The 25,206-nt window shown below is 41.3% G+C and overlaps 1 protein-coding gene and 1 long non-coding RNA gene across 4 annotated transcripts in view; one reads left to right on the plus strand and one right to left on the minus strand.

Moving 5' to 3' along the window:
* Window positions 1-25,206, plus strand: part of VEPH1 (ventricular zone expressed PH domain containing 1) — a 255,723-nt gene that overhangs the window by 108,857 nt on the left and 121,660 nt on the right. For all 3 annotated transcript variants that reach the window (XM_008266390.4, XM_070072605.1, XM_002716326.5), the window contains one exon: window positions 20,906-21,126. In XM_008266390.4, coding sequence (XP_008264612.2) covers window positions 20,906-21,126 — 221 coding nt within the window. The remainder of the gene's footprint in view (window positions 1-20,905; window positions 21,127-25,206) is intronic.
* On the minus strand, window positions 6-24,908 carry LOC138849349 (uncharacterized). The gene is made up of 4 exons (XR_011388088.1): window positions 24,704-24,908; window positions 15,780-15,880; window positions 407-476; window positions 6-124 (listed from the first exon to the last, which is right to left on the minus strand). It is a non-coding gene; the product is annotated as an uncharacterized lncRNA (long non-coding RNA).

A 25,206-nucleotide genomic window follows, 5' to 3' on the forward strand; every position in this document is an offset into this window, starting at 1 on the left:
AATCCTTCTGCTGTTGAATGGGCCTTTGTTTTTATTCACTTAGAATGACCCTTCCCTGGGCAAACACTGTGTTATGTTGACATTATGTGGAATGTTCTCAGTATTCCTCATGCCATCTTCACTCCTGTATAAAGAAGATGACCACTCCTAATTAACAGTTAGAAAGAGAGACAGAGACAGACAGACAGACAGACAGCACTTCCATTCACTCTCCCCTAATGCCTGCAACAGCTGGGGAGCTGAAGCTGGGAGCTGGAAACTCAGTCCAGGTCTTCCATGTGGAAGGTGGGAACCCAACTACTTGAGCCAGCACTGGTTGGCTACAGTGCCTGGTCCACTTTGTGCTGCTGTAACAGCATATCACAGACTGGGTAATTTAGAAAGATCAGAAACTTTCTTGGCTCACACTTCTGGAGGCTGAGAAGTCCAATATTGGGGGGCCAGGCATCTGACCAGGGCCTTGTTGCTGTGTTATCCTATGGCAAAAGGCAAAGAGAGAGAGACAAAGAGGGTCAAACTTGTCGTTTAACCAGTGTCTCCTGTGACAACAGCGTCACCCCACTCACGAGGGGAGAGTCCTCACACTTCTTCATGCTCTTACCCTGGCAATTACATTTCAACATGAGTTTGGGGGAGGACAAGTATTCAAACCAAAGCAGCTACCAGTCCTTCTCCCTGTGACTAGTAAATAGGAATTCAACCAAAGGGGTGAGGGATGAGTAAGAGTTACAAATGTTTTCTGAAGGAAACATGAGGGTATTTCAAACAGTTCATGGAAACTAGAGTTAAAAGATGTCTGTTTTGGTGCCAAAACTTTTTGAAGTCCATGCATGCTTTTTTCTTAATATGCATTTTCTTTGGACTTTTTGAAGGCCCTCTCATTTGCATGGATTTCAAATTTTCTTTTTCTCTCAAGTAGACTTATCTTTTCATTCCATTTCCCATGAACTTTTTAAAGTTCCATTGTATTTTACCTTCCTCCATCTTAGGAAGTAAAGAGGACCTCAAAGCAAGATGCATGGATTTAGTATCCTGTGCGGTAGACAAAATGGAGAACAATGGGTACAAAGAGATGACTCCTCTATTCTTCTATTGAGATACAGCAGGATTAAACCCCGGGTCCTCTCAAAATCTCAGAGCAACCCTATCTAAAATGTCTACACTGTTTTTATTTTATTTCTACTGCTTACATTAAGTTGAGCTCACAAATGGGTGGACAATTAGAAAGTCAATGTCTTCTCTGGGTAAACATGTTTCAGACTTTTTCTTTTAAGACACCTTAACTGGGAGAACCTACACAACCCCATACTACCACCTGCAACTTGTTTCATCATCCAATCATTCATTCTTTCATTCAGAAAGCAGTTAAGGCCATTCACAGTGAAAGCGCAGTTGCTATGATACCAAAAAGATTAACCCAGGGCAAAATCCAGGAACTAAACAAGGAGAGTATTGGAGAGATTGGTGGATAAGGCACCAGAGAAATTATACCAAACTATCCTAGCTAAAGATATCGCCAATCCCAGATAAGGTTTACAGTTTTGCAAAGCACAGTTTTTCATTTCATTCTGTATAAGAAATTGTATAATACACACCAGATCTTTGTCTAATTTGTATTTTGGAAGTTACAACCTAACTACCAAGAATAAAACATCCTGGTTATTTCTTTTGGAAATAGTAGGTGCAAAGAAAGATAGGTACCTTCATCTAGTTATGTAATGAGAAGTTATATCAGGCAATGAGTAAATTGTGAAAAGTTCAGCTGCAGCTGATGTACACTGCAACTGAGTTAAATACTACCACATTGTTCCCTTGTCTAATGAGCAAAAAGTACGTACTATTTTTTCTTGGCAAAAAGTTGAAAATGTCTTTCTTCCTTTCTCTCTTCTTTTTTCCTTTCTTTTCTTGTCTTTATTTTTGGAGCTATAATAAGCATCTTTCTGCAAAATGGTTTCCATGATTGGGCCAGGAGGTTTGTGGTTACTTTTTTCTCTCACTCAGTGATTACCCCACATTTGCTAAACAGATATTGTGTAATTAAAGATGGGCTGCTTCTTTGAGGACTGTAGAAATTTTTGAATACTGATTACTCAGTGGTCTTTCAGAAAGTTTGTGTAATTGAAGCAAAAGAAATAGTGGAACCATTGTTGAGGATAATCAATGAGAGGTCATTTACATGAGGAGACTATGTGTGGTAGAAGGAAAAAATCTGGCTCAGAATAATTCATTCTGGGTCCCTTGAGCCCACACAAAGGCTTTACCTTTAAGAGGGTAAGTTCCCAAGCCCCCAGTTCTTAAAGAGTAGATCTGAACTACAGAACCTCCAAATCTTTTATCAAGCTACAAAATAGCACTATGTTTGAAACTCAAATTAGGTGGACTTCTACAGGCTTTAGGTCTGTAAGTATTTGGGAGTCAACACAATGAAAAAACTGCTAGGAAATAAGCTCTCAGCCCAAATAGAGAGGGACTTGGGTTTTAACCATAAACACAACCACACTGAATGCTATGTTGGAAAAAATGACTTCAAATTGGAAAAATTTAATTGACGGGAGACCATGTCCAGTTTTTTGCCCTTTTAAAAGATCAAACTAAAGGCATAGGTAGTTTCATTAGGTGATTGTTTCAAATAGCATGGATGTAAAGTTAAGCTACCTCTCATCATCTCTATTTCTGTTTTAAATCCTATATCAATTTCATTCAAACATCTTTTTGGAGAAGACATAGTAAGTTCCACAGTTAAACAACCCTAAGCCATAATTGCTGTATAGATACAAAAATTATACATTGGTGTTTTTTCTTTTAACAAGGGTGGAGTTTGCTTTAGCACTCTGTGCCAATGCATAGAGTTGAACTGAATCCAATGTTTCCTTAGTTTTTGCCATGTTACAAAATTTGAGGTTCATAGAAAACAAAGGATACATCTGTTTTAATCAGCTATTTCTCAACTTTTATTACTGGGATGCATTTTCAAAAATGATTTTGTCCAGACAGCGTATTTTACAAGGCATGATTTATTACCCCTTCTGGTGCCCACAGAAACTGTATTCCTGAAGTCATGCAAACTGGGCCATGAGAGATGATACAGGAAGGAAACTGACTTCCTTCACATGTGATGAAATGAATATTTAGAATAGGTAAAATATGTTTAAAGTATAGTACAATTTTATTTATCAATTGGTATGGAAAAAGTTTCAATTACCCTGAGATATACACACAGAAAATTTGAGGCTTGATCAAGGGATCAAAGAGTAGAATAATGTGACTTTTTAGAGTGCTATTTTAGAGTCACCTCAAAGTTGAAGGATTATACCAAAGAGAGATATTAACAAGATTTTTGTTTATTCATTCTCTATTTTATTCCACAAAAAAGCATTCTAAGAAGTTTGCACTCTCAATGTTCTGTTAAAAAATATTGAGTATACGGCCGGCGCCGCGGCTCACTAGGCTAATCTTCCGCCTTGCGGTGCCGGCACACTGGGTTCTAGTCCCGGTCAGGGCGCCGGATTCTGTCCCGGTTGCCCCTCTTCCAGGCCAGCTCTCTGCTGTGGTCCGGGAGTGCAGTGGAGGATGGCCCAAGTGCTTGGGCCCTGCACCCCATGGGAGACCAGGATAAGTACCTGGCTCCTGCCATCGGATCAGCGCTGTGCGCCGGCCGCGGTGGCCATTGGAGGGTGAACCAATGGTAAAGGAAGACCTTTCTCCCTGTCTTTCTCTCTCTCTCACTATCCACTCTGCCTGTCAAAAAAAAAAATATTGAGTATGATAAACTAAAATTTGATGGCTATTCTTTTTGAAAGCATTTTGTGTATAGTTTATGCTAATGTTTTAAGGCTAAAAGATTATGCCCTTGTCTGGGCAGCATAATTTTTTTTAAGGATTTTATTTATTTATTTGAAAGTCAGAAGTACAGAATGAGAGGGAGGCACACACACACACACACACACAGTGGGAGAGAGAGAGAGAGAGAGAGAGAGAGAGAGAGAGAGAGAGATATCTTCCATGTGCTGGTTCACTCTGCATGTAGCTACAATGGCCAGGGCTGAGCCAGGCTGAAGCCAGGAGCCAGGAGCCAGGAGCTCCATGCAGGTCTTCCATGTGAGTAGCAGAGGCCCAAGCACTTGGGCCATCTTCCACTGCTTTTCCCAGGCGCATTACCAGGGAGCTGGATCAGAAGTGGGTAAAGCTGCTGCTTGCAGTGCCGGCATCCCATATTGGTGCTGGTTCGAGTCCCGACTGCTCCACTTTCAATCCAGCTCTCTGCTATGTCCTGGAAAAGCAGCGGAAGATGGCCCAAGTCCTTGGGCCCCTGCACCCATGTGGAAGATCCAGAAGAAGCTCCTGGCTTCACATTAGTGCAGCTCCGGCTGTTGTGGCCAACTGGGGCGTGAATCAGCAGATGGAAGACCTCTCTCTCTCTCTCTATGTGCCTCTCATTTTCTCTCTGTGTTAACTCTTTCAAATAAATAAACAAATCTTAAAAAAAAAAAGAGAGAGAGAGAGAGAGAAGTGGAGCTTCCAGGATTTGAATTGGTATGCTTATGGGATGCCGGCATCTGAGGCGGCGGCTTTACCTACTACTCCACAACAGCAGCCCCTGGCATAAATTTTAAGAATGAAATTTACTAATTGTATAATTATGTTGGAATTTATGGATTCTGAATAGCTTGATCATTACTGGCTTCCTACTTTGATAACAGCAACTTTTTAAAATAACACAATAGAAAATTTTTACTTCAGAAATAGAAAAAAATGAAAAAGTCTGGGGAATGATGGCAAAGAGAAAAAGATCTAGACATCTACAGGTGATGAGCTACAGGTGGGATCTGGTCACTAGGAAAATGCCAAGTTGTATTGCGTTTTGACTTAGCCATGTAACTTTTAACAGATGACTTATTTATTTACGGAGATGAATAGAGAGAAAGAGAGTCAGAGGGGCAGAGTGGAATCTTCCATCTGCTAGTTCACTCTCCAGTAATTCAGAACTGCAAGGGCTGTACCAGGCCAAAGCCAGGATCCAGGAACTCCAGCCAGGTCTCCCATGTGGGTGTCAGGAAGCCAAGTGCTTGGACCATCCTCTACTGCCTTCCCAGATGCATTAGCAGGAAGCTGCGTCAGAAGCGAAGGAGCCAGAACAGGACCCAGCACTCTGATATGCGATGCAGGTCACCTGAGCAATGGCTTAACCTGCTCAGCTACAATGTGTACCCCCACATAACATTTTAAAGAGGGAAGTTGACTTTCTTTGTAAAATGTTGAATATATTTCACTTCCGGGAAAAAAATTTTTTTGCAGGTTACATTAGTGGTCCGCATTTACATATATTGAGTTGCTTTGGAGACTTCTAGAATTTTTAAACTCTTATCAACTCACAAAATAAATTAACTAGGAAAAATTAAGGGACTATGTAGCTTCTGAGAAGACCTGTTTTAGTTTTCATAACAATTCAAATATGTCTACATGCTCATTTAGGATTTTTGACACTCCAGGAATAATAGCTAACATCTATTTAGCATTTCTGTGTGCCAGGCACTGTTCTGAATGCCTTATGCTTGTAGCTCACTGTAAGATTGGCACTCTCACTAGTCTTGTTTTACAAACTGAGCCATGGGGAATTAAATAACTTGCCCAAGGTCCATGACTGATTATAGGTCCATTTTCAAATTCAGGAAGGAGATGCTGAACCCACCCTGTAAGCTACTATGCAATGGCACACACCTGCTCAAGTGAAGACACCCATGAGGTCGTTACATGATGCTGCGCCTTTCTATTCCTTACAGGTGCATCTTCCACCTTTCCATTTATCTAGAGAAAATCTTTCACATGAATTGACCATTTGATCATTCAATATCCTCCTCCTTTCTAGTTCCGTACTCACCCTTTCCACTTTGCATGCAATAAGGACAGCTCTTGAAACTCAAAAACCTCACACATTTCTTTTTCAAAGGGAGTCTGTGGGAAGCAGAACTGTTTAGGCTGTCCCTACAAGATCCCTGAGAAAGAGGCAAATCTCCAGCACAGGTGCAGCTCAATGAAGCCTCAGCATGGCTGGGGTGGAGACACTTAACACACAGCTCAGGCAGACCAGCTGGCTATAAGAGCAGAGCAAGGCTAGCAGGTCTTCGAGGCTTTATCTCAGCTATGGGTTCTCAAACTCACCAGTCACTCTCAGTATTGGAAGTTTTATTTTAAAAGCGAAGATTTCAAACTCTGGACAGATGAATGAATAGAAGGTAAAAAACCTTCCAGTCTAATGGGACCAAGAATCAAGTACTAGGGCTAGCATTGTGGCACAGCAGGTTAAGCTGCCACTTGCAATGCTGGTATGCCCTAGGAGCCCTGGCTGCTCCACTTTCTATCCAATTTCCTGCTAATGCACCTGTGAAAGCAAAGGATGATGGCTCAAGTACTTGGGCTCCTTGCCACCCACATGGGAGACCCCAGTGGTGTTCCAGACTCTTGACTTTGACCTGCCCCATCCATGGCTGTTGTGGCCATTTAGGAAATGAACCAGTGGGTAGAAGTGCACTCTCTCTCTCTCTAACAAATCAGTCCTGAAAAAAAAAAATAAAAAGGAATCACATACTGGCAAAAAAAAATGGCTCTGAAAACCACTCTTTCTTAGAAATTGGTTTCTCTAAAAAAGAGGTATGTGGAGGAGTGAGGGAAGATGGGGTAGGGAAGGGCCCACAGATGTCTTTAGTGTTTATTGATAATCCTCTGTTTCATTACTTAGGCAAATCTTTACATATTCTTGCAAATACAGCATATTTTTTTTTTTAGTATATTTAATGAAGTCAAACACCTTAGCATCAACAGAAACATTTTTATCTTAAACCAGATTTTCTTTTTTTTTAACTTTTATTTAATGAATATAAATTTCCAAAGTACGACTTATGGATTACAATGGCTTCCCCCCCATAACGTCCCTCCCACCCACAACCCTCCCCTTTCCCACTCCCTCTCCCCTTCCATTCACATCAAGATTCATTTTCGATTATCTTAATATACAGAAGATCAGCTTAGTATACATTAAGTAAAGATTTCAACAGTTTGCTCCCACACAGAAACATAAAGTGAAAAATGATAGATGATTTTTTAAATGATGATGAAATCAGAGCAGACCTATTGTCATGTTTAATCCCAGTGAGAGTCAAGTTGGGAATTGATAATTTCTTTTTTTACAGAAGATCAGTTTAGTATGCATTAAGTAAAGATTTCAACAGTTTGCACCCCCATAGAAACACAAAGTGAAATATACTGTTTGAGTACTCGTTATAGCATTAAATCTCAATGTACAGCACACTAAGGACAGAGATCCTACATGAGGAGTAAGTGCACAGTGACTCCTGTTGTTGACTTTACAAATTGACACTCCTGTCTATGGCATCAGTAATCTCCATATGCTCCAGTCATGAGTTTCCAAGGCTATGGAAGCCCTCTGAGTTCTCCGACTCTTATCTTGTTTAGACAGGTCATAGTCAAAGTGGAGGTTCTCTCCTCCCTTCAGAGAAAGGTACCTCCTTCTTTGATGACCATTCTTTCCACTGGGATCTCACTCACAGAGATCTTTTTGCCAGAGTGTCTTGGCTTTCCATGCCTGAAATACTCTCATGGGCTTTTCAGCCAGATCCGAATGGCTTTAGGGCTGATTCTGAGGCCAGAGTGCTGTTTAGGACATCTGCCATTCTATGAGTCTGCTGAGTATCTCGCTTCCCATGTTGGATCACTCTCCCCTTTATTTATTCTATCGGTTAGTGTTAGCAGGTACTAGACTTGTTTATGTGCTCCCTTTGACTCTTAGTCCTTTCATTATGATCAATTGTGAACTGAAATTGATCGCTTGGAATAGTGAGATGGCATTGGTACATGCCACCATGATGGGATTGAATTGGAATCCCCTGGTAATTACAGCATATATTTAAAAAGATCCTTGGTCATCTGCTATTTTCTGGATAGCACACCAGCATTGAAAACAATCATCTTCATAACTAAATATTCATGCTCTACCAAGTGACATATTTCTGGTATCATCAGATCATATTGAAATAATATTTATGATAATAATTGATTGCTCTCAATTTTAATCATTTGCTCTATGCTAGGTCCTTTACAGATATTATTTCATTATGACTCACAACAGCATCATTAAGTGTCTGCATCATCTAAGATGAATTGGTAATAGCATATCCACCAAAGCTGGCTTCAACAATAAGAATATTTATTGTCGCATAGAACAAGAAGACTGGAAGACCTGGTGGGTCCAAGTTTCATTCAAAAGTTCCACAACACCCTCAAGAACTCTGGATGACAAGGCATTCTCTACCATCCATCTCAGTGTATTTAACTTGTCACCATAAACACACTACTCACATTCACACCATGGCAGTACATTGTAGACCCAACAATGTCTGGCTTTTAAAAAGGGATGTGTCTTTCCATCTCTTTTTCCTTGGGGAGCAACTGTTTTCCAGCAATCTCCCATCCCAAGAAATTTCCTCCCAGGCCCGGCCCCCCAGGATCATAGACCCATCCCCTCATTACCAAGGAGCCTAAGGAACAAAATAGCTGTCATTTTCACTTTTTGGGAGGAGAGAGGTTCTTCTAATGAGAAAGAAGGTGAAACGACAAAAAGTGACTATTGATAGGCAGTCAAAGGTATGTTGCCACTGCACTGCTAGCTTAATTTATAGATGAAGAAATTGAGGTCCAAAGTGCTTTGATAAGGTGCTCAAAAGTTATATGGCTGCTGTTAAAATTCAGAGGCAGAAATCTACCCAGGTTTGCCGCACTGTAAAGACAGCCATGCCCAACACAAAAGCTGTTGGTACAGCCATCCCTAAAAGAAAGTAGGAGCATAAAAGCCCTATTTTGTCAGAAATAATTACATTTCATCAGCCTTGTGGTTCCTGTGCTGTGTCCAGAAGTACAGGAATGATTTTCAACAACGATTAGTCTATGTCAGAAAATACACAGGCACAGAAGGTTCAAAGATGAATACGCCATGGTCCAGCCTGTGGGGAGCACACTGGGGAAAGACAGCCAAGTTGACATATAAATTGAAGGCAAGGAATCCAGGAGTCTAATGAAGATATAGTCAGGGGTCTGAGGGGTGCAGAGAGGAGCAACAACTTTGAGAGTCAGGGAGGGTTTTACAGAAGGGTGACACTGGAGTTGGTTTAGAGATGTATAGAAGACTTGGGTTAGGGTTCTGCTAAGAAATAGAACCAATAGGATAGGTAGATGGATGATGGATGAGAGAGAGAGAGAGAGTAGATAGATAGATAGATAGATAGATAGATAGATAGATGACAAATAGGGAAATGTAACAGGAAATGTTTTATTGGAATTGGCTCATGCCACTATGGAGGACAGTCTCCATAATCTGCCATCTACAAGCAGCAGTGTGAGATTCAGTCCAAATTCAAAGGCCTGAGAACCAGAAGAGCTGATGATGAAACTCCCAGTCCAAGGTTGAAGTCCTAAGAAGCAGGTCTGGGAAGGAGAGGGGGCTGTTGCTGTTAACCCTGGAGTCCAATATCCTAAGCCAGAAGAAGACAGATAGATGTCTCTGTTTAAGAAGGGACAAAGGAGAGGAAAATGTGGAATATTGAGCCAAATCCACATTTTCTAAGTCAGCCAATTCTCAAATTTTCAGAGATTTAAGACTTTACAAAGACTAGTGGTTCTCAACCCTGACTGCAAAGGTTACAAAGTCCCATGCCTGGATGCCACCCCTCCCAGTGAAATTAAATAGGAATTGTTCTAACAGCTTCCAAGATAATTCTAATGTGCAGATAAGGCTGAGAGCCTCTTAAAGGAGCACAGAGTGAGAACAGCATGAGAAAAACAGTTCTCAAAGGAGCAGCCTTCAGACGGTAGAACCAGACAACTCTTGATGTAATCCTGGTTCTGACACCTATGACTGCATTGTTTGTATAACTTCAGTCAAGCTTTGTTCTCTTGCCATCAGCATCCTCATTTAGGCCCCCACTTGCAGGAGGGTGGAAGGATTAGGTAAGGAGGCATTTGTCAAGTTCCCAGTGCATAGGGATTGCTAATTTAAGAGAAACTGTCATTACTATAACCAGACCTCCATGTTTTCATCTTGGCTAGTTCTGAGTTGCTTTCTATTATCCTAACAAAGGATAATAGAGGAGCTTTATGAGCTAGGCAACAATAACTGTACTTTAAAAATAAAATGGTAACAGTGGTAAAAATGAACAGTATGGCCAATGCAATTTTCCAAACATAGAATCCAATCCGGGGGTCAGCAAATTATCGTCTGTGGCCAGATCCAGCCAGACCATTCATTTTCCTATTGTCTATAGTTGTTTTCCCATAACAGATACCACATGGCACACTACACCAAATATCTTTAGTATCTGTGAGCAGAAAGAGTTCACCACCCCCGACTAGTGCTCCCCAGTTGTCTGTGTGATCCGTGGACCCCAGAGGCCCTTTCTGGAGATCCATGAAGTTAAGCCTACTAACAGGAGCACGAGGACATGGTTACCATGTTTGTCATGTTGGCACGTCACTGATGAACAAAGCAGTGGTGGGAACAATTGCTAGTGTTTAAACACAAATCTGGACAGTGGCATCAAATTGCATGGGGGGTTTTTCAAAAAGTCCATATGTGTGCATTATCTTTTCAGTCCATTTTCCCATGAGTTTTTTGAAGCCCCTGCACTCCTAGTCATGTTCATTGCACTGCACGTTCACAGGACCAAAGAAAAAAAAATCAGCTTCACTTAACTCTGGGCTCTCAGCCGTGACACTCTGGCTATTTGAGGCTGGATGCTTAATTCTTGGTTGGGGGTCCTGTCCTGGGCATTATAGGATGGTTGTTTTGGCAGCATCTCTGGCCACCACCCCCTCATTCCACTAGCCTTCACCTCCCATACCCCTCAATTGTGACAGCCAGAATGTCTGCAGACATTCTTCAAATGTCCTCTGGGGGCCACATCACTCCATTCCATTCCTGCTGTGAGAAAACACTCACTTAACTTGATGAAGCAGTAGAAATGATTCATTTTTATTACATCTCAACCCTGACTACACATCTTTTTCATTTTCTGTGTGGCTAAATGGGAAGTCAGCATGGGCTCGACACTTGTACTGCATATTGGGCTACAGAAACATCATGGTTATCTTCAGGAAAAACACTGATGCTCTGGGTCTACCAGCTAAACGCATTGCTTTTTCATTAAACAGTTCTTATTTAAAAGACTAACTGACAGGGGCCGGCGCTGTGGCTCACTTGGTTAATCCTCCACCTGCAGTGCTGACATTCCATATAGGCACTGGTTCTAGTCCCAGCTGCTCCTCTTCCAGTCCAGCTCTCTGCTGTGGCCCAGGAAGGTAGTGGAGGATGGCCCAAGTGCTTGGGCCCCTGCACCCGCATGGGAAACCAGGGGGAAGCACCTGGCTCCTGGCTTCGGATGGGCATAGCTCCGTCCGTAGAGGCCACTTGGGGGGGGCGGGTGAACCAATGGAAGGAAGACCTTTCTCTCTCTCTCTCACTAACTCTGCCTGTCAAATAAATTAAAAAAAAAAAAAAGACTAACTGACAAAAAAAAAAAACCCTTATGATTATTCTTTTTTGGTTATCTGGAAAATGAACGGAGTCTTTCATTTCTCATCAGTAGTAAAACTACTGATAATAGTATTTGTTGCCAGTGAAAAAATTTGAGTTTACAAATGAAAAATCAGACTTTGAAAAATTTGTCTGATACTGTAAACATGACAGTTTCCCAGTGCTTATCAACTTTCTTGATGAGATTTCTGGTGACAATAATGAGTGCAATGTTTTTGGGAATATATAATATGTATATGTATTATATATGTGTGTGTGTGTGTGTGTGTGTGTGTGTGTCATTTGTGGCTTTTGGAAGATATCCCTAACTCAGTGAGCCAATGCGTTGCTAAATGATAGCTGCTTAATTCTACAAAATCATGCACAGGTAGAAAAGAAATCCATTCAAAGAGCAAATAGGGGGCCAGTGTTGGGATCTAATGGGTTAAGCCACCTCCTGCAACACATCCTATATGGTTAACAGTTTGAGTCCCAGCTGCTCCACTTCTGACCCAATTCTCTGCTAATGTGCCTGGGAAACAGAAGAGGATGATCCAAGTGCTTAGGCTCTTGCAACCATGTGGGAGACCTGGATAAAGCTCCTGACTCCTGGCTTCAGCTTGGCCCAGCCACAGCTGTTGAGGCCATTTGAAGAGTGAACCAATGGATGGAAGACCTCTCTGTCTCTCTCTCTGTCTCTCTCTCTCTCTCTCTCTCCCTTTCTCTGTATCTCAGTCTTTCAAATAAATGAAATAGATTTAAAAAGAAGTGCAAGACAGACCAGTGCATTTTAATGTAATCTTGCAACTAACCTTTAAGAAACTGCTAGTTACTGAATTTGGTGTAGTACTCAAAAAATTATTCACAATTATCAAGGCTATTTTGAGAATGGCTCTCCTTTTCCCAACTGCATATTATCTGCAGCAAGATTTAACAGGTCAAATACAGAAGTGGATATGAGAATATGATTGTCATTAATTAAGAAGTTACTAAAGAAATTTTGATATAAGGAATCCTACTCCTTTCATCGAATTTGTTATTTGGAAAATGTTATTTTTTAAGAAGCTTTTTTTTTATTTTTAAATTTTAACTTCAAGAGTTTGTGGATTCAAAAGGCTTCCATAGCCTAAGAAGCTCATGTCAAGAGCCTCGGGTGATCACTGACATCATACTAAGAGTGTTAATTGTTGATGCCAGTGCTATGGCGTTGCAGGTAAAGTCTCCACCTGCATGTGGCACCAGTTCAAGTCCTGGCTGCTCCACTTCTGATCCAGCTCTCTGCTATGGCCTGGGGAAGCAGTAGAAGATGGACCAAGACCTTGGGCCCCTGTGCCCATGTGGGAGACCAGAAAGAAGACCCTGGCTCCTGGGTTTGAATCATTGAAGCTCCTGGCATTGCGGCCAAATGGGGGAATGGAAGACCTCTCTCTCTTTCTCTCTCTGCCTCTCCTTCTCTCTCTGTGTAACTCTGACTTTCAAGTAAATAAATAAATCTTTTAAAAAAATAAACTAAGTAAAAAAATGCTGAAAAAAAAAAAGAAGTGAAATCAACTTTTAGATGCAATGACTTTGAACAGCCCTTGTCTCTACTGTTGAGGAACAGGTTGGTTTTTTTTTTTTTCATACAATTTGTTGAACTCTTTACTTAACATAGAGTTAATTGTATGTGTATAAAGTTAATTTAAAATGAATCTTGGTAAAAAAATAAGACTGAGAATAGGAGAGGAGGAGGAAGAGGGGTGGGAGTGTGGGTGGGAGGGCAGGTACAGTGGGAAGAATCACTGTGCTCCTGAAGTTGTATTTATGAAATGCATGAAGTTTATATTCCTTAAATAAAAGGTTTCTTTGGGGGGAAAAAGTGATCATAGCCCAATGTCCGATTATCAATTCTATATTATTAATTAAATTAATAATAATAATATGAGGCAGAAAAAAACTTCTACAAATAATAAAACACACAAAAAAATTTTAACTTCAAATATGGTAAATATCAGTAGATACAACAACAAAAACCCTCTCCAGATCATCAATAATTTTTAGGAGGGTAAAAATCTTGAAATCAAAAAGGATTAAGAATCACTATCTATGAGAGTTCTTCCAAAAGTTCATGGAAAATGGGGTTTTAAAATGTTTACTTTTGGCCGGTGTCACAGCTCACTAGGCTAATCCTCCGCCTGTGGCGCCGGCACCCCAGGTTCTAGTCCCAATCGGGACGTTGGTTTCTGTCCCGGTTGCTCCTCTCCCAGTCCAGCTCTCTGCTGTGGCCTGGGAGTGCAGTGGAGGATGGCCTGAGTGCTTGGGCCCTGCACCCCATGGGAGACCAGGAGAAGTACCTGGCTCCTGGCTTCAGATCAGCGCGGTGCGCTGGCCGCAGCACGCCAGCCACAGCGGCCATTGGGGGGTGAACCAACGGCAAAGGAAGACCTTTCTCTCTCTCTCTCTCTCTCTCTCTCACTGTCCACTCTGCCTATCAAAATAAATAAATAAATAAAGTTTACTTTGATGCAAAAATCCATGTATAGGTTTTTTATTAAATGAATTTTCTGTGAAATTTCAAAAGACCACTCCTGTTTTGTATGTAGAGAGTATTTATGATGTTCGTATAACTAAATCAAAAATAATTAAGTGAAATGCACCACACAATTCTGCCAATGAGTGAGAAGTAAGAAAAAGGAGTAGATAAATATGTGCATGAATGTGTTCAGGTTTGCTGATGGGAGGCGCTGGAGCTACGGCTTTGGAGACAGAGAGCACATGTGTGACCTTGAGTAAGTTAGTCCTTATCTCTGCCTCGGCTCTGCCTCATAAACCGACAGTAACCACAGTACTTGCTGCATGGCATTCTTCTGAGGATTACATGAGCAAATATCTCAAAAGCATGTAGGACAGACTTGGCACTCAGACTAAGTTCTCTGTGGGTCAACTATTATTATATTAATGAATAATGAATTTATACCATCAGGGACAGCCAGGCCCTCCTCCAATTAAATTATCCAAATGCTGCTAACCCTATCCTCACAGTGGGTGACTGAAGGCAGAAAAATGCAGTCACTCATCCCCAGACACAAAATATCACGGAGCCAAGAAAGAAATCAGAATCCCCTGACTCCCTTCTTGCACTAACATCGCACCTTCTAATCCCAAGTCACATCTGTTACCCCTGCGAGGGACATGGATAGGCGCCAAGGTTTCAGAACAAATGGCCTGAGGTTGGCTTGGTTTCATATGGAAGGTCCAGAGCTCTTAGAAATTTTTCTGGTTCCTGCTGTGTGATTAATTTTCCTTTCTGTTCAGTCTGGCTGCCAGAAGATCATTCAGAGAGATACTGATTTCACCCCATAGCTACACAGCCACCTTCCCCCTTCAGAAGACCTGGACTTCAAGAAAAGGGTTTGCTAACATTTACACTGAGAAGCGTTCCTCAGGAAACCATAGGGATACGGCTTGGATTAACCAAAGAAATTGGTTTTGTGGGATGACTAAGGAATAATCTGATTCCAAAGATAAGGAAGTCACCTGAAATTTGAAATTACCTCCTAAGTAGGACAAATGGTAGATAAAGTGTCATATCTCATGTGTCCCCATTTCCAGATCTCCCTACCTCTCTGCATCAAGTCGGGTGAATTGGACTGTATTTGCTTTCTAAGGTTACTGAGAATGTTGGGTTTAGATTCTAAAACCTTGTGGAGGGGCAAGCATTGGGTGTTATGGCTATGTCACAGCTTGGGACATCTGCATCCCATACTGGATTGCCTGGTTTGATTCTCATCTCTACTTCCAATCTGGCTTCCTGCTAATGTGCACCCTGGAAGGCTGCTTGTGATGTGTCTCAAGTACTTGCATCTCTGCCACCCACACTGGGATACAGATTGAGTTCCAGCCTCCTGGTTACAGCCTATCCCAGCCCTGGGCATTTGGGGAGTGTAGCAGTGCATAGGAGATCTCTCTCTCTGTGTCTCTCCCTCTCCCTCACTCCCTCCCTCTCCTCTCTCCTCTCTCTCTCTCTCTCTTTGCCATTCAAGTAAAAATTTTAAAAAAATGCACCTTATTGAATTCAAATGTTATCTTCTCTCTGAATTTTGACTGACTACACTATTTAGCACTGATTTCCATCTAGCTCTCTCCAGTCCACATTTTTTGGTTGAAGAACGTCTCTCTGTCTCACACCTTGTATATTTTATAGAGGTATTTTGTTTATTACCTGTCTCCCTCATTAGGCTGGCAGAGGCTTTTGTTCTTGCTCTTCAGGGCTGTTTTCTGTGATCAGGCATGTGGTAGGGACCCCTTACATCCAGCATTTGCCTTTAAATAGGAAATAAAAAATATCCATGAGATGTAGTACATATAGTGAGGTCATGCTGGGAGCACTTGTGTGAGTTAGTGAGGACGGGCATGCTTCAAAGAACTATTCCATTCAAGAGCACTTCAGGGTCATTCTGCACACCCTGGCAATTGCATGAACCCAAGTTGAAAACAGGTGCAGTCAGCAACTTGTTCCATTGGTCTTTATTTTTCATTTATGTGATGTTGTGATCCTTTAATGAATAAATGTCTCTTTGACTAGCTGTTCTACTCATGGAAGCACAAAACCTCTGTCCCACACAACCACACAGAGCACTATGCCCCAGTAGGGCTTAAAAAAATAAGAAGAGATTAATTGGCTGTGTAATTCTACTTCCTCAAGAACTCTGTTCCAATGTAGCTGAATGTGGAGTCTTTGAAAATCAAGTACTAAAGACTAGGAAACTTCACTACTTAAATCTGTTCTCTAGTAAATATTTCTTGCAAAGCACAGACTTCCTTTGCAGCCACATACTTTGCTTGTAATATCATACTTGGCATAGAAAGCTTGCTTAACTCAATGAATTGAGACACACATACTGGGTGTAGAATCTACACCTCAGTTCTGTGCCAGGTCACTGATGAATGAGAAGGAGCCCCTCCAGGAAACTTAAGTGGCACATGTAACCACTGGAGATGTTATAAGTGAAAGGGAGGATCGTGAGACATTGGAGGCTAGGACATCCTCTTCTTCACCTCTCCCATCTAGTCTAACTCAGGCATATTAAAGGTATACAATGCTTATTTGGTAGCTGGATAAAAGCATGAGTAAACCAATGACCAAATACAATCAAATACTAAGCAAGATTTTTTAAAAAAGTGTATAATGCAGTGGAAATTCAAGCAGAAGAAATCACTAGCAATAGATTCATGAAGAAGAGAGGATAAGAGTTGAACATTGAAGGAAATTAAGGCTTTAGATGCTAGAACAAACGGTTAAAGGGGATTCCTAACTAGAAGAGTGATTTAGACTTAAACACCTATCAGAAGAATTTTGAGTACCATCCTCCAACAGATATTTGTATTTATACATATGTTCTACTATACTACCTTATGAATACATAAAAAGTGAGATTTTAAATAAGAAGGGAAAGATGAAATGTGGCATACTGTACTTGTTGTTGTTTAAATTTTTATTTATTTGTTTTAATTTTATTTGAAAGAGAGATAGAGATCTTCCACCCATTCGTTCACTCCCCAAATGCCTACAGCAGCCAAGGCTAAGCCAGTCTGAAGCCAGAATCCAAGAACTCCACCTAGTTCTTCCACTTGGGTGGCAGAGACCCAAGTACTGAGCAAACATCTGCTGCCCCTCAGGATGTACATTGGCAGGAAGTTGGACTGGAAGCAGAATAGCCAGGATGTGAACCAGGCACTTGGATATGGGCATTCTAACCACATTTATTCATACTGTTATTAATTCTATGGGCACAGATACATACTTCAAATGACATTTTTAATAATTTTGAATTTGTTTTGCTAACCCCTAGTCTTGTTGAATAAGATGACATAATCCCAAAATATGGCCAATGAGGAGTTTTAGTAGGCATAGGAGATGTGTCTGCTAAGTCATTTTCCTGTCACTCACACATTGCCTACATGATTCATATTGTCTTTGGTCTTCCGTTTCTTTGCAGGAACTTATTTCAGTTATTATGAGAGTTAGCTTGGAAAAAGCTGGATAGTATATAATAGTCACTTGGCCAAGCACATAAAAACTGTATTATGTTAAGAGAGGCCTAAAGCACCAAGAAAGTGAGAATGCCATCTGGAAAGGAGGTAAACCTCACACACCACTGGGCTATGCGGCCATCAGCTGACAGACAGATGGGCTGAGGGTGCCACTGTCAAGGCTCACTGATACCAATAATCACACCTTCCATGTGCAGGTGGAGTTAGCAAGTCACATACATGGGAAGGGTGGATGTGTGGGGTCAGATCATTAGTTGTGATTGAGAGGTTGTGATCTGGCAAGATATGCTAATGAGAGTATTTGCATATTGTAAGAAAGGATGATCAAAGGGCAAAATTTTTTTTAACTTTTATTTAGTAAATATAAATTTCCAAAGTACAGTTTATGGATTATAATGGCTTTCTCCCCCCCAATAACTTCCCTCCCACTCACAACCCTCCCCTTTCCCGCTCCCTCTCCCATTCCATTCACATCAAGATTCATTTTCAATTCTCTTTATATACAGAAGATCGATTTAGTATATATTAAGTAGATTTCATCAGTTTGCACCCACACAGAAACACAAAGTGTAAAATACTGTTTCAGTACTAGTTATAGCATTACTTCACATTGGACAACACACTAAGGACAGATCCCACATGAGGAGTAAGTACACAGTGACTCCTGTTGTTGACTTAACAATTTGACACTCTTGTTTATGGCGTCAGTAATCTCCCTAGGCTCTAGTCATGAGTTGCCAAGGCTATGGAAGCCTTTTGAGTTCGCTGACTTCGATCTTATTCCGACAGGGTCATAGTCAAAGTGGAAGATCTCTCCTCCCTTCAGAGAAAGATACCTCCTTCTTTGATGGCCCATGCTTTCCACTGAGATCTCACTCACAGAGATCTTTCATGTAGGGTTTTTTTTTTTTTTTTTTTTTTTTTTTTTTTATCAGAGTGTCTTGGCTTTCCATGCCTAAAATACTCTCATGGGCTCTTCAGCCAGATCCAAATGACTTAAGGGCTGATTCTGAGGCCAGAGTGCTGTTTAGGACATCTGCCATTCTATGAATCTGCTGTGTATCCCACTTCCCATGTTGGATTGTTCTCTCCCTTTTTGATTTTATCAGTTAGTATTAGCAGACACTAGTCTTGTTTGTGTGATCCCTTTGACTCTTAGTCCTATCATTATGATCAATTGTGAACTGAAATTGATCACTTGGATTAGTGAAATGGCATTGGTACATGCCACCTTGATGGGATTGTATTGGAATCCCCTGGCACATTTCTGACTCCACCATTTGGGGCAAGTCCAATTGAGCATGTACCAAATTGTACATCTCCTCCCTCTCTTATTCCCACTCTTATATTTAACAGGGATCACTTTTCAGTTAAATTTAAACACCTAAGAATAATTGTGTGTTAATTACAGAGTTCAACCAATAGTACTAGAACAAAAAAAATGCTAAAAGGGATAAAGTATTAAATTGTACATCAACAGTCAGGACAAGGGCTGATCAAGTCACTGTTTCTCATAGTGTCCATTTCAATTCAACAGGTTTCCCCTTTGGTGCTCATTTAATTTTTGTCGATCAGGGAGAACATATGATATTTGTCCCTTTGGGATTGGCTTAATTCACTCAGCATGATGTTTTCCAGATTCCTCCATTTTGTTGCAAATGACCGGATTTCGTTGTTTTTGACTGCTGTATAGTATTCTATAGAGTACATGTCCCATAATTTCTTTATCCAGTCTACTGTTGATGGGCATTTGGGTTGGTTCCAGGTCTTAGCTATTGTGAATTGAGCTGCAATAAACATTAAGGTGCAGACAGCTTTTTTGTTTGCCAATTTCATTTCCTTTAGGTAAATTCCAAGGAGTGGGATGGCTGGGTTGTAAGGTAGGCTTATATTCAGGTTTCTGAGGATTCTCCAGACTGACTTCCATAGTGGCTTAACCAGTTAGTGTCCCTTTTTCCCCACATCCTCGCCAGCATCTATTGTTGGTAGATTTCTGAATGTGAGCCATTCTAACCGGGGTGAGGTAAAACCTCATTGTGGTTTTGATTTGCATTTCCCTGATTGCTAGTGATCTTGAACATTTTTTCATGTGTCTGTTGGCCATTTGGATTTCCTCTTTTGAAAAATGTCTATTGAGGTCCTTGACCCATCTCTTAAGTGGGTTGTTTGTTTTGATATTGTGGAGTTTCTTGATTTCTTTGTAGATTCTGGTTATCAACCCTTTATCAGTTGCATAGTTTGCAAATATTTTTTCCCATTCTGTCGGTTGCCTCTTCACTTTCCTGACTGTTTCTTTTAAAGTACAGAAACTTCTCAATTTGATGCAATCCCAAATGATAATTTTGGCTTTGACTGCCTGTGCTTCTGGGGTATTTTCCAAGAAGTCTTTGCCAGTACCTATATCTTGCAGGGTTTCTCCAACGTTCTCTAATGATTTGATGGTGTCACGTCATAGATTTAAGTCTTTAATCCATGTTAAGTGGATTTTTGTGTAAGGTGAAAGGTAGGGGTCTTGCTTCATGCTTCTGCACGTGGAAATCCAGTTTTCCCAGACCATTTATTGAATAGACTGTCCTTGCTCCAGGAATTGCTTTTAGATCCTTGATCAAATATAAGTTGGCTGTAGATGTTTGGATTGATTTCTGGTGTTTCTATTCTGTTCCATTGGTCTATCCATCTGTTTCTGTACCAGTACCATGCTGTTTTGATAAAATATGCTAATAGGAATATTTGCATATTGTAAGAAAGGACGCTCAAAGGGCAAAAATTTTTATTTTTAAAGCACATTGTCTTAGAGGCCAGTGTTGTGGCACAATGTGTTAAGCTTCAGCCTGCAATGCCAACATCCCATATGGGTGCCAGTTCATGTCCTGGCTGCTCCACTTCTGATCCAGTTCCCTGCTAATGGCCTGAGAAAAGCAGTAGAAGATGACCCAAGAACTTGAGTCCTGGCTACCCGTGAGAGAGACTAAAATAAAGTCCTTGGTACCTCGTTTTGGCCTGGCCCAGCCCTGGCCATGGGGTCATTTGGGAAGTGAACCAGTGGATGAAAGATCTGTGTGTGTGTGTGTGTGTGTGTTTCCCTCTCTCTGTAATTTTTTCAAAATAGATAAAAAATCTTCAAAAAACAAAAACAAAACAAAGCAAGTTTGTCCTAGAAAGGAGGGAAAAAAGGAAACTGAATGAAACATAGAGTTTGGCTAGCTCCCTAAGTTAATTCCCTAGAGTTATCAGCTGCTGGTCATGGGGCTTGATTTCTTTTAAGTACAGACGTTTTTCATTGACTGTTGGCAGGAGAGAGCCAGGAGCTGCCTGGCCTACCTGGTGAGCCAGCTGGCCAGCATGGAGCACTCGTTTCACCATATTCTTCTGCTGGAGATCAAGAGCATCACTGACACCTTCTCCTCCATCCTGGGCCCACAGAGCAGAGACATCTTCCGCATGAGCAACAGCTTCACCACCATTGCCAAGCTCCTTACCCGACAACTGGAGAGCTCCAAGGCTGGAAGTGGCAGGTGAGCGGGACTTCCTGTGTACCCCAGGGAGCTGCCCTGAGCTCACAGAGGCTGAGCACAGGCAACTGCGTTTCCCTGGGGTAGTCATGAAATGACCCAAGGAAGGCCAAAGCCAATGTCTCAGTGGAGTGACTTCTGAGTAAATCATGTCATTTACCAATAGTTCATGTGCATCTGTGGAAGTCAGAGGGTAACAAAAATTCTAAAAGATGCACAAAATATGGTAGAATAAAAGTGTAATGCAAGGAACAGTGTCTTGTAGCACTCACTTATTAAATAAGAATTGAACAACTATTTTCTGTATCCCAAGAAGCTAAACACACCCAAGGAGATAAAACATGTTCCTTGCACCTAAGGAGCTCACTATAAAGAGGTGATAAATTTTTTTCTTTTTTTTTAACTTTTATTTAATGAATATAAATTTCCAAAGTACAACTTATGGATTACAATGGCTTCCCCCCCATAACTTCCCTCCCACTCGCAACCCTCCCATCTCCCGCTCCCTCTCCCTCCCCACTTCCATTCACATCAAGATTCATTTTCAATTCTCTTTATATAAAGAAGATCAGTTTAGCATATATTAAGTAAAGATTTCAACAGTTTGCACCCACATAGAAACACAAAGTGAAAAATACTGTTTGAGTACTAGTTATAGCATTAAATCACAATGTACAGCACATTACGGACAGAGATCCTACATGAGGAGTAAGTGCACAGTGCCTCCTGTTGTTGACTTAACAAACTGACACTCTTGTTTATGGCATCAGTAATCACCCTAGGCTCTTGTCATGAGTTGCCAAGGCTATGGAAGCCTTTTGAGTTCATCAACTCTGATCATATTTAGACAAAGTCGTAGTCAAAGTGGAAGTTCTCTCCCTTCAGAGAAAGGTACCTCCTTCTTTGATGATCTTTTCACTAGGATCTCACTCGCGGAGATCTTTCATTTAAGGTTTTTTTGTTTTGTTTTGTTTTTTGTTTTTGCTTTTTTTTTTTTTTTTTTTTTTTTTGCCAGAGTGTTATGGCTTTCCATGCCTGTAATACTCTCATGGGCTTTTCAGCCAGATCCAAATGACTTAAGGGCTGATTCTGAGGCCAGAGTGCTGTTTAGGACATCTGCTATTCTATGAGTCTGCTGAGTATCTCGCTTCCCATGTTGGATCATTCTCTCTCTTTTTTATTCCATCAGCTAGTATTTGCAGACACTAGTCTTGTTTATGTGATCCCTTTGACTCTTAGTCCTATCATTATGATCAATTGTGAACAGAAATTGATCACTGGGACTAGTGAGATGGCATTGGTACATGCCACCTTGATGGGATTGAATTGGAATCCCCTGGTATGTTTCTAACTCTACCGTTTGAGGTAAGTCAGCTTGAGCATGTCCCAAATTGCACAAGAGGAGATAAATTTTTAAGTGTGCAATTAGAGAATGGTGGAAGGTTATGCTAACCAAGATGGATTCAGAGAGTTTGGTTCTATTGAGATGGGATTCTCTACTTCTGCAAAGAAGAAAATGGGATGAAAGCTGAGATGGAGAAAGATTTTCCAGGAGATATTTTGAACCAAGTCATGAAAGATGCCCAGATCTCTACAATCCCTGGAGTGACTAACATCATGGAACACTGAATGTCTTTGGCTATAGCAGCAGGCTGGTAAGAGAGGGAGTAGCCAGGATGCCTTAATGGGCCTTGAGGGAGGCTTGGAGAAAGTCGATGATGGGAATCCTAAGAATCAGGGCAGGCAGAAGGGATGCAAAGTTAGGAGGAACTGATCACATGGGAGTGGGACAAGGTGAAGGGGAGGAGAGTGGTGAAAATACAGATGCCTAGCTGGGATGATTGCAGAGGCCTAGACGCTGATGCTGGCAACCACGACTAGAGGTAGCAGGAGGGGAACCCTTCTGGAAGTGTCTTGCCCCACCACACACAGAGTCTATTCCCTGACTACATGGTCATCAAAGTCAATAGCAACTGCTCATTAGCTAAGACCCAACTGCAAATGTCCTTCTATGCCAACACCACAGTTTCAATTGGGCATATAAAAAATTGTTTTTACCTTGTTCAATAGACACCTTGTACAGGTGTCTATTTAAACCTTGATACTGTTGATACTTGGGCTACATGAGTCTAAGTTAGGGGCCTCTGTGTACATTATAGAATATTTACCAGCATCCCTGGCTTCTACTCACTGGATGCTAGTGGACATGCTTTCTCTCAGTTGTGACAACCAAAAAGGCCTCCAGGCATCGTTCAATGTCCCCTAGGAGACAAAAATCTCCCCCAGGTGAGAGCCACTGCAATATATCCATAGATAGATAGATAGATAGATCCATATGTATCTCTATATATAGATATTTCAAAAATAGCATTTTCACAGACTCCTGGCTCGAATAGCAACAACCTGAACAGGGCTGCTTCCATGAAACTCAGTGGCAGCATCATGAAGGAGTGACTTGTCATTTAGATGCCACCACGAAGTCACTGTTGGATGGCTTTCATTATGTGCTTTCAGACATTTGGTGTAGTCTCCACAGCTGGGTCTGGGGAAGCCCTTGTGCACAGTGCCCAGCCTGCCTGCCCTTGTCTTTTTCCAGCCTTGCCTGGCAGGTGCGTCACCTGTGAAGGCTCAAGCACATATCCTGGCAACAGGCCATCCATGCTCCACTGACACCCCACCCCCCAAAAAATATCCACAAAGTTTCAAAATGCCAGTAGATGTCTCTGAGATTAGATATGTTCAAACAGTTTATATAAAACAGAAATAGTTATACAAGTGCTATACTATATTTTAATAGGAAAATTAATCCCTAACCAGTAGGACTAACACCATTAGCAACATACCATTTTCTCATGAAACTAAGAATTTAGGAGATATATAGATAAAAGGAAAAATAATATCTCTATACAAATATGAATCTGCATGTATGAAGTTACTTCAAAAATTTGTGGAGGGACTGGTGCTGTGGCACAGCGGGTTAAAGCCCTGGGCTGCAGTGCCAGCATCCCATATGGGAGCCAGTTTGAGTCCCAGCTGCTCCACTTCCCATCCAGCTCTCTGCTATGGCCTGGGAAAGCAGTAGAAGATGGCCTAAGTCCTTGGGCCCCTGCACCCATGTGGGAGACCTGGAAGAAGCTCCTGGCTCCTGGCTTCATACTGGCTCAGCTCCAGCCACTGTAGCCATTTGGGGAGGGAACCAGCAAATGGAAGACTCCTCTCTCTCTCTATGTCTCTACCTATCTCTGTAACTTTCAAATAATTTTAAAAATAAATCTTTAAAAAAATTGTGGAAATGAAATTGAAAAATATGCTTATTTTGGTGCAAAAATGTTTTGAAATCCATGAATACAAGAAGCTTTCAGAAGTACCTGGGAATTTGCATTATGAAAAACTATGCATGGATTTCATTTTTTGGCATCAAAATAAATTTATCTTTTAATTTTATTTTCCATGAACCTTTTGAAATATCCATGTACGAGAATGCATTTAAGTTCGCCTTGTTTTATATTTTTCTAAGGTGGGGGAATAAAACAAGAAGGAGCAAAATGAAATGTAAAGAGATGAAAAGGTTACCACTCACCTCATGTACCACCATCACCACCACAGGCTCTCTCAATTCAAATAGTTCTCCAAGCTCAGCTCTCCCTGCCAATGGATTGTAATTATTCAGTGGGAACCTCACCATGGGGTGTGGACAGCTCTCCCTGTGTATGAACTGCTCATCCTCTCTGGGAGGGTTGCTAAGGCTTCTCTCCCAGCAGCTCTGCCCTGAATAGTCTTGGGTTGCTAAGGCTTCTCTCCTGACAGCTCCGCCCTGAATGGTCTTCATTGTGACCATTTAGCCGCAGTCATTTGAATCTGCACCCGCCCCCACTCCAAGCAGCAAGGTCTACACTTTTGTCTAAAGTATACAGCAACGTCTGCTCTGCACAATTACAGGGGAAATGAATAAGTGAAGTGAGCTTGAAAGAAAATTAAAGATTATAAAATTCAAAACAGATGTCATCTAATTTACAAATCTGACACATAGCCCAGCAGGCCAGATTTCAGGCTTCAGCCCAAAACGACAAGATTATCAAAAGA

Source organism: Oryctolagus cuniculus, chromosome 4 (genome assembly GCF_964237555.1).
Source record: "Oryctolagus cuniculus chromosome 4, mOryCun1.1, whole genome shotgun sequence".
Taxonomy (NCBI): Eukaryota; Metazoa; Chordata; class Mammalia; order Lagomorpha; family Leporidae; genus Oryctolagus; species Oryctolagus cuniculus.